General features: G+C 38.6%; 1 protein-coding gene across 2 annotated transcripts in view; it reads left to right on the forward strand.

Annotated features, from left to right (window-relative positions):
• Nucleotides 1-16621, forward strand: part of abca3b (ATP-binding cassette, sub-family A (ABC1), member 3b) — a 132036-nt gene that overhangs the window by 32011 nt on the left and 83404 nt on the right. For both annotated transcript variants that reach the window (XM_028813842.2, XM_051934025.1), the window contains exon 2: nucleotides 15717-15810. In XM_028813842.2, the coding sequence (XP_028669675.1) occupies nucleotides 15757-15810 (54 nt within the window). In that variant the 5' untranslated portion in view covers nucleotides 15717-15756. The remainder of the gene's footprint in view (nucleotides 1-15716; nucleotides 15811-16621) is intronic.

Raw genomic sequence — 16621 nt, forward strand, 5'->3', positions numbered from 1 at the left:
CCAAATACCCATCAAACAAAGATAACTTTGAAAACTACTGTCAACTTAATTTGCAGATACTCTTGTAGGCAGTGAATTATACAGCTATCATCCCTTAATCTTTGATCCTGTGTATTATGATGAAGGTGAATTGATATTGTTGATCATAAATATTTTTCCAGCAACAGCCTTTTAGTCATAAATATTGCTTTGACCAAGAGAGCAGCAGTCTCAGCACTATTGATACTGGACTAATTGAAATGTTTTCAACTGATGTGGTTTTCTGACATTTGGCAGTGCTACAATTTTTAAAGTGACTTATACTTATTTGCACCCCTATTTAGGTAATTTATCTGTTTAAGTCTACAGTTCATTGTGCAGCAGCCAACATACTCACAGCTGGAATACATTGATAAACCTTGTAGCAGAACATTTAGGCCTTAAGTGTGCACTGGACATAAAACAGTTTTCCATCAGAATACCTACAAGTTGGAAGTGTTGTGGTAGTGTAAAGTGCCTCTGGGCAGTGGCGGTTTGTAATGCAGGGAACTGTGGCACCACCCCCTTAAATTAATTAGGTAATTCAAAATAATCATTTATTTGTTTATTTGCACAACGTGCCTGGTATCTGTGCATGTCAACATCCATTAAAAACTGGTTCTGACTTGTACGTGTTTGATTTTAGTGTGAATGCCTATATTTCCTGAGTGAAGGGCACTGGCCAAATGAGAGTGGATGTAAGTCCTTGATCTTTGGCAAGCTGGTGACCTGAGGCTGCCTTTAATTGGCTGCTTTCAGATTTTTTTGGGGACGCAGCTCTCTACACCCTGGACACTCCCACATTTATTGGCATCAAATTAGTATTGTTTTAGGTTTATTTAATTTAATGTGATTGGACAATTGTTGACACACTATTTCAAGTTCATGTCGATGGTTCACAGTCCACACCACCAATAACAAAACCACAGATGAGTGAGTGTGACTTTATGGAGATGGCAACTTCAAGTGGAACTTCAGAAATCAAAGAAAATTTGTTTTTTTTCTTTAATGAAATACCCCTTCGTAAATTATTCACTTGAAGATAAAGAAGCTTGGACTGGACCAGCCTGACTTAAGAATTCAGCAGCAGGCAAGTGACTGAGGACAAACTCACACACAGATGTTTTCTGCTCATATGACAAACGGAGTTGGCTAACTGGGTGTGGTGTGAGTGATGCCTTTTTTTGCTTTCTTTCTTTGCTGTTTCAAAGTGTTGAAGCATTTTGGACAACAATGCAGGTACGAGTCCTAAAACATCTTTCTGAAAAATGCAAGAAGCATGAAAGTAGCTGCAGTCATCTAGAGCAGTGTTTTTCAGCCAGTGTGCTACAGCACAGTGGTGCACCATGAGAGCTACCTAGGTGTAACGTGGAAATAATAGTGTAGCACACCCGAGTCTGAACCTGAGAGAAACAACCTCCTCGGGTTGTCAAGACCTGTCTGTGGAGGATAGGTCTTCTTGGAAAAGGTGACATAAAAGCACCTTTTTGATCACTCTGTTGCAGACACAGCACTTTGACATCCCAGACGCATCTCCAGGCTGCTAGAGCCCATCTGCTCTGGGTGTGTGGTTGCCAGCGAGCCCCACACACTGGTGGATAGTGGGCATATGAATTACCTCTGAGGCAGTAGGGGTTGGGCAAAGGGGTGAAGCAGCTTGGAGATGCCACCAAAGTGCTCACTAAGTGCTGTGTCTGTGAGCGCTGATCTCAGAGTTCCTTTTTTTACTGGCTTCTCCAGTTGTTCCACCCCTTCGGGCAGGTGAGCACATATATGAGATATAATATGTTTGTGGTTAGTAAGATAGTGGTGTGCCTTGGGATAATTTTGGTTACAAAAAGTATGCCACTACAGAAAAAAGGCTGGGAAACACTGAGCTAGACTAGGGGTCGGCAACCTACGGCACGTGTGCCAAGCATGGCACTCGGAACAATTTTTAATGGCACTCTTATTGAATTGAAATATAGTAAAAAAAATAATATTTTAATTACAGCGAATGTGTTTGCGCCCTCACCTACGTTTTACGTATGTGACTCACATGTAAATGGAAACCATGTTTTCAGTGCAGGCCATGGTACATTTAAACAGACTTCTTGTTGTTATATTTTAATTACAACGCATGCATTTACGCTCTGCACCCCCCACCCACCATTTGCTCAAGCGACTCACAGTAAATGGAATCCAAGTGTTCAGTAGAAACCGTGGTGCGTTAAAACAAACCTCTTGTTATTGTTAAGTAACATACTGCCCTAAAATGACTCATAAAAGACAAAAACTTGATGTTCGCTCTTTTCAAGACTCTTTGACAGATGAATATGGGTTTTACATCAAAAGGATGCGTTATGCTGTGAAAGTGTCGAGTGTTGTTTGTCAAGTGTAAAAAGACATTATCAAATTAAACATCAGTCCACGTCCAAGTGATGCTATAAAAAGGGCTGTTTCTGGCTTTAAGAAGCAAACTGCTTATCAGAAATAAAAAATTCAAATTCAAATAATTGGAAACCAACTAAAAAACAGCCACCGAATGTAGTTATAAAAAAATTTAACAAAACATTCTTTTCACATATGATGTATTTTAAAATATTGAATAACCAATAATATAAGATCCGGTTATAATGGGCTTCAAAAGTATATACTTTTGAAGCCCATTATAACTGTAGCAATTTTGATACTATATATAATAAAATTGGTAGACTTATGTAGGCACACAGAATAACATTGTAAGACAGGTTTGGCACGACACCGCTGAAAGGTTGCCGACCCCTAATCTAGACAATTCGTGAAATGACTCTGTTTAATCATAAAGTGAAATTTTCAGGCCTGAAGGAAAGGATTGCAACATTTATGTTCAAGGAATAGATATCCTGATTGTAAAGGCAGAGAAATATTTAGGTTGGACTTGTTCTGTGTGTGCAGTACAAGACAGGTTGGGAGACGAGTTATGTTTTAAGATGTGGGGGTCTGTGGATCCTACAGTATGAATTTGTGCCTAGTTGAGGTAAGCCTGGCAAACTTACATAAGACAGCAAGTTCAGAATAAAATTAGGGCAGGAAGAGGACTATGTGGCTCTGGTAAATGATAAACTGGGATGCAAGACTTGAGAAAAATCAGAGGACTAGTGATTATAAGATGTGCATTTATGGAATACAGTGGAAATGGCCAAGAATTGGGCACTCTATTAGCAAAGGCAGAATAACATTTTTGATTGGACTTATGCTATGGAAGTATTATAGGACAAACAGAACTTCACATTATTGGGAGATTAAGGATTGGGGGAGGGGGTGTGTGGACATTATGGTGTGGGTTTGGCAGACTGGGGAACCGGGCAAATTAGAGACAGGTGTAGTATAAACTTTGGGTGGCAGGTGCATCTGTTCCTTTCCACATCTATAGGGCAAGTTATGGGAAGAATAAGGTGACTCTGGATGTCATTGGACTTAACTTTTGGAACATAGTAGAAATGGGAAAGCTGGCATCAGATTGGGCAACATGGTAGAAAGGGTATAATACATTTTAGCCTGGATTTGTCCAATAGGTCTGGACAGACCAAGATGTGCTTTGGCACTATAATGAGGACCACATGAGCATGTAGAATGGCCTGGTAGATAAGTAAATGGATAGACAGATATGAAAGGCACAATATACTGTAATTGGTAGATAGATGTGAAAGCCACTATATAATAGATAAGTGCTGCTTCAGTTTGTCCCCCAAAAAACTACGTCCCCACCAAATTATTTTCACCGGCTGCCACTGGTCCTGGTGATTAGTGTACAGGATTGGGGGTACAGGGGAATTTGTGCTTACTGTTTTTAACATTTGCTTGAGACCAAGATCTAGTGCCTAATTTTAGATGAGTAGCCTCCTTAGCATTATGTTTACCCTCAAAAAAATGAGCCAAAAGCATTGAATTTTTTCATCAACAATAAATATTATGTGTAACAGAATCATGCAAATGCCGAAACATAAACATAATCACAGCAGGAAAGTTGTTTTAGTGTGCACTGCTGTACTGATGCAGATTTAGTAGATAGGCTTTGTGTGATATGTTTTGAAACAGTAACCAGTACTTATAAGCACTGTTTAAACATATGTTGAAAGACTTTTTTGTAATATTTTCTTTTGTTTGTTGTGCATGATGTGGTAGAATGTCAGTGTCTAACCTGCATCATCGACACTGCTTTACTACAGTGCAAGGCGTAGTGACATCCACTTTTCCCCTGACAAAAACATTGACAGTTTCTGTATTGTGAACAGTGCGCATGTTCTTATACGTACTTGAGGACATCAGTAGAAATTAAGGGGAAGTGCATTTAAAACTGAAGCAATTAAGCACTTCTTTATGCAAAGATATGTGGGACTTTGGAACAAACTACAGAGACATGTAGTTGAAGCAGAAACCTTGACAACGTTTTAAGAAAAATCTGGATGAGCTATTGGGAGAGATTAGCTGTTTGCTAAACAACCTATGTGATGGACTGAATGGTCTCCTCTTGTTTGTCAAATTTCTTACATTCTTCTTATCTTGTTAGGAGGCAGATGTCTTTCTTGTTCTTCCACTTGATCGTAATCATTTTGCCTTTTTGCCACACATCTACTGTACCATCATGAACCTTCACGCGACCAATATGCATCAGTTTTCCTTTGGAGTAAAATCTCAAGCAGTTCAGGTGGGATATAGAAACTGTCCATCATTATACAATAACTGTCATCGAGGAAAGGATCTGCCAGTGGCAACACAGATGATGGAGCAATGCCATCTTGACTGTATTTGCCATTCCACTTGGTGCCTCAAATGGTGTAAAGTATCTAGTTTTAGATGTACCCAGAGCTTGCTTCAGACAACATGTATAATTTGATACCGAATCGTGCAATTTTAGATGCGATGTACTGCATTCACGACAGCCTTCGCTTGTAACTCATGAGACTTTCGTCAATACTTCTGTTATGATTGGAAACATACAGCTTATGCATATTTTTGATGCTCATCTGATACACATTCCATAGTTTGTACATTTTCAGTGCTGGGTGATTGGCTTCATTATATTCATCACTAGCAAAATACCCGCGCTTCACAGTGGAGAAGTAGTGTGTTAAAGAAGTTACGAAAAAGAAAAGGAAACATTTTAAAAATAACATAACATGATTGTCAATGTAATTGTCATAGGCTTATTTTAATGTTGACATTGAATTTGATGATTTTAAAGAGTTTAATTTATGATTGTAAATGTTGTGTATGAGAAATGCACATTTTTAGGATGTAAGGATCTCTTTGTAAATGATGTTTGCAGTTCTGCCCTCGGGCTGTAAAATGACCAAGCTGTCTGCTGAGCTTACTCTTGAGCATGCAATGTACAGTTTGCCATGTGAGAAGCAATCTTGTGTCAAGTCAATGCCGACCTTTTTAGAGTCTGGCCCTGTGATTTATTTATTGTCATAGCGAAGCAAACCCTTACTGGAAATTGGAGGCATTTAAATTGTAATGGGAGGTCAGAGGGTATGAGAGGGATGGGAGGAACAAATACAGTCTCCCCTGAGCCAGTTCCAGTGAAGACGGTTGCCTCAATGAGGTTCTTGTGCAGAGATTTGATCTGAAGCCTGGTGCCATTACAAAGTTTTGGTGGTTGTAAGTTTCATAGTAAAGCGGTGGAGTAAATGAAAAGGCAGGAGTCACCAGCAGGAAGACGTGAAGCAAGGCGAACAATAACAGGCTTGAAGCTGTGGAGTAAAGAAGAAGGGAGCAGTGAGCATGACGAACAGCTGAGGAAAGTAAGGAAGCGAGCGAAGAGGCACATGTCATTAATGTATATAGGCAGGGATATCGTTAATGTATATAGGCATGGAGCCAACCACGTGTTAGATGCGCGGACAGCGGCTGTGCAGAAAAAGGAAGGGAGACCGGGGGTGGCCCTTGTTCATCTCTGCCATGAAATAAATCCTCTGTAAACAGAAATAAGGAATGAAACCACCAAAAGGAGAGGTCAGTTCCAAAGGTTCCTTATGACTTAATGGTGAGAACCGCCAAAAAGAAAACATTATTTTTGAAAGCTCGTTACAGGGAACGGCGCGAAATGAAACATACTTAATATTTGTAAGTACAATGCAAAGGATGAGCATGGGAAATTTGGGAATAATGAGGGGGGGGGGGTTTCTCCTATCTATATATACAGTTTAGGGGGTACACCCGTTTCCCCCCACCCACCCTTGGGTGTTGCAATAGGACATGAAACATACCTAACTTTTGTAAGTACATTGCAAGGAATAAGCACGCAAAATTTCAGCTTCCCACCTATATGGAAAATGGGAGAATTAGTGATGAGTCAGTGAGGGCTTTGCCTTTTATATGTATAGATTATTGGTGAAATGCAGGTATTTTGTAATGAATGAAAAATGGAAATGGATGATGTCTACAACAGCCGGTTTGTGGATCAGTACCATCTGTGGACTGATTTATCTACTATGCCCTGCAGTATCAGGAGACTGAAAACCACCCATGTTTACAGCATAGCAGTTCAATTCAACAACTATTTTTTTCTCCAGACTGCTATCAACAAATCGTAAATAGTCCAGATAATCATGATCAACAGATATCATGGTTATCAGTAAATAGGCAATGAGGACTTGCAAGATTGTCAGCAGTAGTATGAATCCAACACCAAACTTAAACATCCCTGAAACTCGGCAGGCCAGAATTGACAAAACAGGTGTCAGTTTCACTGTCCATGTCAACATATGATGACCAATTCACATCATCCCTTGATTTGAGCAATGGTTCAGTTTTAGTTTGTTCTAAAACTGGCTTTTATGGCTTCTGATTTGACAAATTGTCTTTTTGTTTGAAGGCTTCTCCCCACTGATGAGTCACCACAAAGTTACCATAAAGTGGTAGAATGCATAGAAATATTTGTGATATTTTGCAGCATGATATTGTTTCATCCATTAAATGGCATAATAATGTGTTATTTGGGCATAACACTGCTAAGTGGATCATTACACATCACCCTGAGTACGGCTCAGGCTTTACTGTACATAGAATTTTGAACCTGGGACACGCTTGGATTACATTAGGAGGTTAAAGTAGTGTGATCATGTGTGACATTCATATATTTGTGTTGTTTAAGGAGTTTGAAAGACATGAGCATCAAGTTAACTGGTAATCCTAAACTTGCCCATTATGAGAGAATGTGGGTGTGTATGTAAATGTGCTGTGAGACCCTGGCTTCTCACCACCATGTATTTGATACGTGGGATGGAAAATGTATAACTAAATGAATGAATGGAAAATGCTTTGCTTTTAAGACTACAGTAATCCCTCCTCCATCGCGGGGGTTGCGTTCCAGAACCCCCCGCGAAAGGTGAAAATCCGCAAAGTAGAAACCATATGTTTATATGGTTATTTTTATATTGTCATGCTTATGTCACAGATTTGCACAGAAACACGGGAAGTTGTAGAGAGACAGGAACTTTATTCAAACACTGCAAACAAACATTTGTCTCTTTTTCAAAAGTTTAAACTCTGCTCCATGACAAGACAGAGATGATAGTTCCGTCTCACAATTAAAAGAATGCAAACATATCTTCCTCTTCAAAGGAGTGCGCGTCAGGAGCAGATACAGTGGTGTGAAAAACTATTTGCCCCCTTCCTGATTTCTTATTCTTTTGCATGTTTGTCACACAAAATGTTTCTGATCATCAAACACATTTAACCATTAGTCAAATATAACACAAGTAAACACAAAATGCAGTTTGTAAATGGTGGTTTTTATTATTTAGGGAGAAAAAAAATCCAAACCTACATGGCCCTGTGTGAAAAAGTAATTGCCCCCTGAACCTAATAACTGGTTGGGCCACCCTTAGCAGCAATAACTGCAATCAAGCGTTTGCGATAACTTGCAATGAGTCTTTTACAGCGCTCTGGAGGAATTTTGGCCCACTCATCTTTGCAAAATTGTTGTAATTCAGCTTTATTTGAGGGTTTTCTAGCATGAACCGCCTTTTTAAGGTCATGCCATTGCATCTCAATTGGATTCAGGTCAGGACTTTGACTAGGCCACTCCAAAGTCTTCATTTTGTTTTTCTTCAGCCATTCAGAGGTGGATTTGCTGGTGTGTTTTGGGTCATTGTCCTGTTGCAGCACCCAAGATCACTTCAGCTTGAGTTGACGAACAGATGGCCGGACATTCTCCTTCAGGATTTTTTGGTAGACAGTAGAATTCATGGTTCCATCTATCACAGCAAGCCTTCCAGGTCCTGAAGCAGCAAAACAACCCCAGACCATCACACTACCACCACCATATTTTACTGTTGGTATGATGTTCTTTTTCTGAAATGCTGTGTTCCTTTTACGCCAGATGTAACGGGACATTTGCCTTCCAAAAAGTTCAACTTTTGTCTCATCAGTCCACAAGGTATTTTCCCAAAAGTCTTGGCAATCATTGAGATGTTTCTTAGCAAAATTGAGACGAGCCCTAATGTTCTTTTTGCTTAACAGTGGTTTGCGTCTTGGAAATCTGCCATGCAGGCCGTTTTTGCCCAGTCTCTTTCTTATGGTGGAGTCGTGAACACTGACCTTAATTGAGGCAAGTGAGGCCTGCAGTTCTTTAGACGTTGTCCTGGGGTCTTTTGTGACCTCTCGGATGAGTCGTCTCTGCACTCTTGGGGTAATTTTGGTCGGCCGACCACTCCTGGGAAGGTTCACCACTGTTCCATGTTTTTGCCATTTGTGGATAATGGCTCTCACTGTGGTTCGCTGGAGTCCCAAAGCTTTAGAAATGGCTTTATAACCTTTACCAGACTGATAGATCTCAATTACTTCTGTTCTCATTTGTTCCTGAATTTCTTTGGATCTTGGCATGATGTCTAGCTTTTGAGGTGCTTTTGGTCTACTTCTCTGTGTCAGGCAGCTCCTATTTAAGTGATTTCTTGATTGAAACAGGTGTGGCAGTAATCAGGCCTGGGGGTGGCTACGGAAATTGAACTCAGGTGTGATACACCACAGTTAGGTTATTTTTTAACAAGGGGGCAATTACTTTTTCACACAGGGCCATGTAGGTTTGGATTTTTTTTCTCCCTAAATAATAAAAACCATCATTTAAAAACTGCATTTTGTGTTTACTTGTGTTATATTTGACTAATGGTTAAATGTGTTTGATGATCAGAAACATTTTGTGTGACAAACATGCAAAAGAATAAGAAATCAGGAAGGGGGCAAATAGTTTTTCACACCACTGTAATGTCAGACAGATAGAGAGAAGAAAGCAAACAAATCAATAGGGCTGTTTGGCTTTTAAGTATGCGAAGCACCGGGGGCACAAAGCTGTTGAAGGCGGCAGCTCACACCCCCTCCGTCAAGAGCATAGAAAGAGAGAGAGAGACAGAGACAGAGAAAAACAAACAAGCAAAAATCAATACGTGCCCTGCGTGCTTTTAAGTATGCGAAGCACACTGCAGCATGTCGCTTCACGAAGCAGCTGCACAGAAGGGAGCAACGTGAAGATAATCTTTCAGCATTTTTAGACGAGCGTCCGTATCGTCTAGGTGTGCGAACAGCCCCCCTGCTCAATCCCCCTAGTCAGGATCAGAGAATGTCAGCGCAAGAGAGAGAGAGAGAAAATTAAGTTGGGTAGCTTCTCAGCCATCTGCCAATAGCGTCCCTTGTATGAAATCAACTGGGCAAACCAACTGAGGAAGCATGTACCAGAAATTAAAAGACCCATTGTCCGCAGAAATCCGCGAACCAGCAAAAAATTTGCGATATATATTTAAATATGCTTACATATAAAATCCGCGATAGTGAAACCGCGAAAGGCAGTCATATCAGCCAAACCATTAAGTAAATACTATTATTAAATATTAATACTATATTAATATCAATAAGTTTTACCTGGTTCATTAAAATATTTAAACAAAGTAGACTTTTCAAAATGTGAATATATTTTTCTTCGTGTAGTCAGTATTTTTTATTTGAAAGTTTTGACAGTGGAAATCTACGACTTAATCCAGTAGCTATAAATATAAGGCAGAATTATCCTTTGAGTTTATTGGTTAATTGTCCATCCATTTTTGAACCCACTTAATCCATGTAAAGTTTGTGGGTGTCAGAGCCTAGCCCAGTAGCACAAAGCAGAAGCCAACTCTAAATGGAATGCTAGTTAATCACAGAGGACTCAGTTTAGATTCACCAGTTACATCTAATACGGCACCCTTTAGAAAGTACTCAGAACCCTTTCTTTTTTTCACATTTTGTTATATTGCAACCTTATGCTGAAATCATTTAAATTCAATTTTCCCTTTTTAATCAGCACTCAGTAGTCCAGAATTACAGTGAAACAGGATTTCAGGAATTGTTGCAAATGTATTGTCCGTATGCATGGGTCTTTAGTGAAATTTTTGTGGGATAACATCATGTGACATTCTCAGATCCACTTAATTAAAGTCGGATTTGTGTGAGACTCGAGCTTTGCAGCATCATTGGATACAATACAGAAATCATCACTGGACAGGACACTTGTCAATCACAGGACTCGCAGAACTCATACATATATGAGGTCAATTTACAGTTTTTACTTATTGTACGACACCTTTTTTTGGGGCGTCAAAAGAAACTGAGGTTCCCAGAGGGACAAATTCACACATACACAAGGAGATTATCTCAACTACATGGAGACATCAACTGAGCATGGAAATGATACTTGGGATTCTGAACCATCTGTACCATCATCCAGCCTTGAAAAAAAAGTATATTTTTTTATATTGGAGGATTTTCACAAGCCCTAATAAAAGCAAAGAATTAATAAAACTAGAGGTTGATTCCACTCATAATCTATTGTCATGTCAGTATTGATCAATAAACAGAATGAACTCTGAAGATGATTGACAGTAATAAAAGAATAAAAAATGCGCTCTTGCCAGAATTTACACATTGGACATTTTATTTTAGTTTTCTTTCATTTAATTTAATAAAAAAAATACATTTTGTTTTTTTTCCTCCCCATTTTGCCATTTTATTTTTTGACAAATCATAACAGAAGGGTTCAAAATGTATGCTTGTCACTTTAACCCACAGCAGACAGTCCCCGATATTAAATGTTATGTCAGAAATCATGTTTTATTAAACAAAGACATGGGAGATTATCAAAGTGAAAACAAAAATAAGAGTGTTTAATATCCCCCATTTTAATCAACCATTTCAGTGTCATAATGGATGGAACCTATACTAGCACACTTGTGCTGGGCACACAGCAGGATACAGTCCCAGAAGGAGAACTAGTAAATTGCACACTCCATGGGGTCAATTTTTAGTCTCGTGCATGTGAAAGGATAATGAAGTGTGTCTGAAGAAAAATAAAATACATAGACATTGGGAGAATTTTGACGTTGTCGGTTTCAGGATTTGTAGTCAAACTCCAGGAATCTGGAGCTGTGAGAATGAAATGCAAATGGCTGTACCCTCCAAGCTGCCCATCTTTTACTTTGTATATGGCATTGACTCAGTATAGTCATACTAGAAAGTGACAAATTCAGAATACAGGCATATCTTAGAGAGGGCTGTCCTTTCATTAAGGGTGTGGCAATGAGTGGAGCACTGAATGTACCTACCATGTAGGTAGCAACACCGTCCCTCTCTGCCTAACCCAGGATCTGCTTTGAAGACGACAAGGGGAGCACCACACTTTTAAGGCCTTTGGCTGCATTATTTGCAGGTTTTTGTTCTGGTTTCTTTTCTTTTTATTTTACAGGTTACTTCAGTTTTTGTATAGTTTCACTTTTGGACTTGTGGTTAGCAAAGCATTAATTCCTTTAAGTTTGTCTTTTATTTCTTCACATGGATTAATTTATTCTTAGAAAATAGCAAAGTTTAAGCTTGGTAACTTTTGCATGTATTTATTTAATAGCTACTTTTATACAAAATGACAAGTACTTTTTGTATCGATTGACACTTAGCTTTGTTAGTTAAATGTTTTCCATAGATTTGTATGTGTAAACATAAAATGTCTGTGCATTGTTTAATTGCTACCTAAAGTTCATCAATTAAAAAGAATGTACAGTTTTTTGACCTTAACTGCTGTAAATTACCGATAGCATGCACATTTGCAGTGGCTCTACATTAAACATATAATTGTGTATAGGTGGTGTGGTATGAATTTTATTTAGCAATTGCAGTTTTTTGAAAGGACTGATACCATCTGACCTAAAGTGTGTATTCTGTGGTGATTAGACCGCACTCGTAATTGACTCAAGAGTGTAGAAAAGAACACAATTAAAAGAACTTCACCTCATAGCGCACTGAGTTGTGTGACAGAAGCTCAGACAAATCTGCATCTTGAATAATGTTAGGTCATCAAACTCATTTACTGCAAAACCCACTCAATTTATTATTGTCTAAACCCCACTTTGTGACTTTATTGGGTTTATCTGTTTGGTTGTAGCTCTGGTGGATTTTCAGTAAAAAATATTGTCTTTTGAATTCTCTTGTTATTCTGTCAGTGAGGTCCAATGTCTTGGTGTGTACCCCTTATTTTTGTTTCCAGTTTGGCAAGTTGCTTATGGACTTTCATGCCATTTACTTCACAGGACCATCTTAAGAACATCAGAAGTGTTTCAGATAAGAGGAAGCTGTTTCATCCATCTTGTTTGCTTCATTGCCTAGTAGTTGACTGATCCCACTGTATTAAACAACTGCCTTCTATGTCATTGGCATAGCAGTGCTTCCCGTGTCTAGTTATTTCAATATAAGAAAACACAATTTTGGTAGTTGTGCTTAAAAAAAAAAAGTTGATGGTAGGACTAGGTTTGGGTGATATGTAAGATTCTCGGGTTGATCAATTGTATCTTTTAACATCATTGATTTAAGATGTTATCGCCTGGGATGAGGGATCATCATTTTAACTGAGTAAGCCAACATTGCTGTTCTTCATTTCATGTAAATTTTAATTTAGCCACAGGTTGTTATAATTGTTAACAGCCATGTACTTTAATTATGTGCTTAGTGTACAAGAAGCACAGGTGGGCGAAATGGTGGGAAAAAAAGAAATCAACCTTGCCAGTGTGAGCATGGTGAACCAAAAGATTTAATCAAGGTTATTTGTTGACTAAGTGTGAAGGTGATTGTCGTGATACAATCAGGATACAAGTGGCTAGCATAAACACAGTATTTATGACTTATTTAATCAAGAGGGTCAAATCATCGTCAAAGGAACAGCTGTCAGAGATGTAAGTAATAAAGCCGCATATTTCTGATATCATGTATCAGCACAAGCCCAAAGTTGCACAATTAATGTGGACAAAAAAAGATATGTCATATATGTGGCTATTTATTTGGGGTTTGATTTTTACAAGACAGAAAGTCAGCATTTTTGTGCCTAAATGATAGAAGGATGGTAAGATTCCCACAAGACAGAGTTTGAATTCTTCTTTTTTTTGTCCTAAAACAGCTTGACTGAAAAGTCATTCCTGCCCCTCATTCTTTGAAGTAAATATGAAATTATTGGTACTGAGATTCCAAGGGCCACTAGAGGTACTCTGATCTGGCATTAACACTTAAAATGATTCTGGAAATGTCTCTGGAAGTAACCCAAGGTTCAGGCTGCCTCAGAGTGTCTTGAGTCTGGAGGTGAGCTGGGGTATTTGCTCAGCTGGGAGGGTAGCGGAATATCTAGAATAATGTGAAAGACAGTGGCAGGTGAGGTGAAAGTGTTGTTGGGACTTGGTGACCCGGGCCAGTGGCAAACAGGGCAGGAGAACAAGACTTGGGATATCTTGACTATCCCTCACAGGAGTTGACTTCTTTGTTTTTGATTCTCTATAATTATTCATACCCATGTTTTGCTTGATAAACCATTACTTAATGCTTTGTTGTTTTTCCTAGCATTTTATGTTTGGGTTGATGCACCCCTGAGTATTACTTAAACAATCTGTTAGGCGTTATAGCTATATTCTAAAGTTATTGAAGATAAGTAAAATATAATTTTAGGATCTTTGAAATGTATGTTTATTAAACACATTTTCTTAGGGTAAAGAAAAAGAAAAGTCTTCTTTTTGTTAAAATTTAGTATGCTTTCATTTTTAATTGATAATTGATTTTTAGTACTTGGCATATGTAATATTGGAATTTTTATTCACTGTATGTGTAGTTCACTGAGCTAACATAATTATTTCATGAAGCAAATATAAGCACTTTAATGGATTTCAAAGAACTGTTCATATATTTCAGTTTTAGCACTTAGAATAATTGTTAGAGTAATTATATGTTTTATCAGAGCATGCTCCCAACCTCTTCTCTCTCAGCAGGTACCTAACATTACATTTTATAGCGAGAATAGGCAACAGAAGAAAAAGTTTAGAATTCCAGCATTTAATATATTTTAGGATTTCAGACATGAATGGAGTTTGTGTTAAAAATATAAGTGATTGTGGTAGTCTGTACAGTATTCCCACATTCTGGGTTTGAATCTTAGACCCAGTAGTAGTTCTTATGTAGTTTACACATACTTCCCATGTCTGTGTGGGCTTTCCCCTGGGTACTCGGGTTTTCCTTTCATTCTAAAGACATGATGATTATGTTATTTAGTGAAATGAAATTGTCCCCAGTGTAAGTGTGGGTCTGTACTTGTGTTTGCTTTGCAATTTTATCTACTGCAATTTTATCAACTGTTGTTTCCTGTGTTGTCCCTGATGCTTCCAGAAAAGACTCTGGCTACCCTGAACTACCAACTACCCTGAACTGGATTGAGTATAGTTTCCACCAGCTCCAAACCTGACACAAACAGGCACAAGGCACAAGTCTAGCACACACATACTTTTTATTTGGTAAACTCCTCAAATAAGAGTTTACCACAGCAATAAGCACAGTCACAATAAGCACAATAATAAATCACTCAGCACTTTTCTTCTCTTCATTTCTCTTTCTTCTTCTCTTTCTGCCTTCACTCCTCCTCTGGCAAATGTCATCCTCTCCCTCCCAACTCTGGCTCCTGGAGCAGTGTCAGTGGGCTCCTTTTATCCTGCACCTGCGACTACACCCAGTGGCCTGTTAGCATGGTCCAAAAGCACTTCCGGGTGAGGTGGAAGCCCGACAAAGTAGGACTCTGCAGTCCCTGCAGCACCAAATGGCGACACCAACAGAACCCAACATGGCTGTAGCGAACTCCAGCTCCAGTGGAGGCCTGTGGTAATCCAAGGTAATGCTACAACCCAGGGGACCTGCCATCTAGCACTCCAGGGCAGATAATGCCCTATGCATGTTCACTTCCCTGGTCCTTCCCTTACCAAGGCTCCCTGTCCAGGTAAGGGTCCTGGCCGTCTGCCACAGTATATAATGATGACCAGGTGAAAGTAAAACTATAGAATTTAAAGCTCTCCTTTCCTAGCTTCCATAGTTTGGCTGTGATTATTGAGGAACACTTTAAATTGTAAGAATTGACTTACTATAAGCCTAATATCAAAATGAGTAAATAGAAAAAAAAAAAGAAAGCACTCTGCCACTTTTATTTTGGATAACTAAGGATTACATAGTAAAAGTTCCATAATTACAGAGCTATGGTACAAGCTCACACAATTTCTAACAACTGTTTATTATTCTGTAATGATTTTGATGTCCTGCATAAGTAATTTAACATGGTGACAGGACTCTTTTTATATAAATATGTTTGCCTTGTATACACATTTTGCTTGACAAGTTCATTTTTGTATACTCCACAGGTTCAACAGCTCTTGTCCTCTCTAAGCAATCCCACAGGCCATGGCTTTCATACGTCAGTTCCGACTTCTTTTGTGGAAGAATTACATCCAGCAGGTAAATGAATACTGCCGTTTATGATAGTTTGTCTTGCTTGAAAACAAAGACGAAGGAGAAGGTGGTTAAGAGGGTGCCACATCTGTATTCTGCCTATTTGCTCTGCCACATCTGTATTCTGCCTGTTTGCCTTGGTCTCCATTAAACTGTAAAATGTAAAGAGCAGTGTCACAGAATAGTTGAAATTACTGTTTGGTGACATGCTGATTTTAGACATTATTTAATTTTGCTTTTCCTTATGTTTTCTATCACAAAGATCATGCTTAAATATTTTGTGAATATAATTGACAATGTTGCAGTGATTAGTAGTTCTCCCTTATGGTCCAAATTTCAAACATTCAAACCTGGTTTGGTTTTTGCCTTACATCCAGTGCTGCTGGAGTAGACAGTACTGTCTCAGTACCCTGAACTAGATTAAGACAATTTGAGAACTTTCTGTTATGGCAGTTGATGGTGCTTCCTTACCTGTAAACACATTTTCTAACATTTAAGAAAGTTAAGAAAGTGATTTTCAAATATCATGTAATTCACTGTTTTGTTAAGGAATAATTTCAAAATATTAAAAATATCTTTGGATTAGATTTAATCTTTGGATTTAATTTAATTTAGTCTTTTTACTTAAGTGGTAAACCTCAATCAAGCTAGAAACAGACCTTACAACATCCATCCTAAGAGGAACACCAGTAAGGAAACCTGCACTCTGCTTCTCTTGTCACCCTAAGACATTTTCTCTCCCCATTTTGCAGAACGTGCCTTCCACAGAATCTTTTTTTAATTTTTCATTTTATCAGCTCCATATGGAAAATGTAAC

This window comes from Erpetoichthys calabaricus, chromosome 11 (genome assembly GCF_900747795.2).
Source record: "Erpetoichthys calabaricus chromosome 11, fErpCal1.3, whole genome shotgun sequence".
Classification (NCBI taxonomy): domain Eukaryota; kingdom Metazoa; phylum Chordata; class Cladistia; order Polypteriformes; family Polypteridae; genus Erpetoichthys; species Erpetoichthys calabaricus.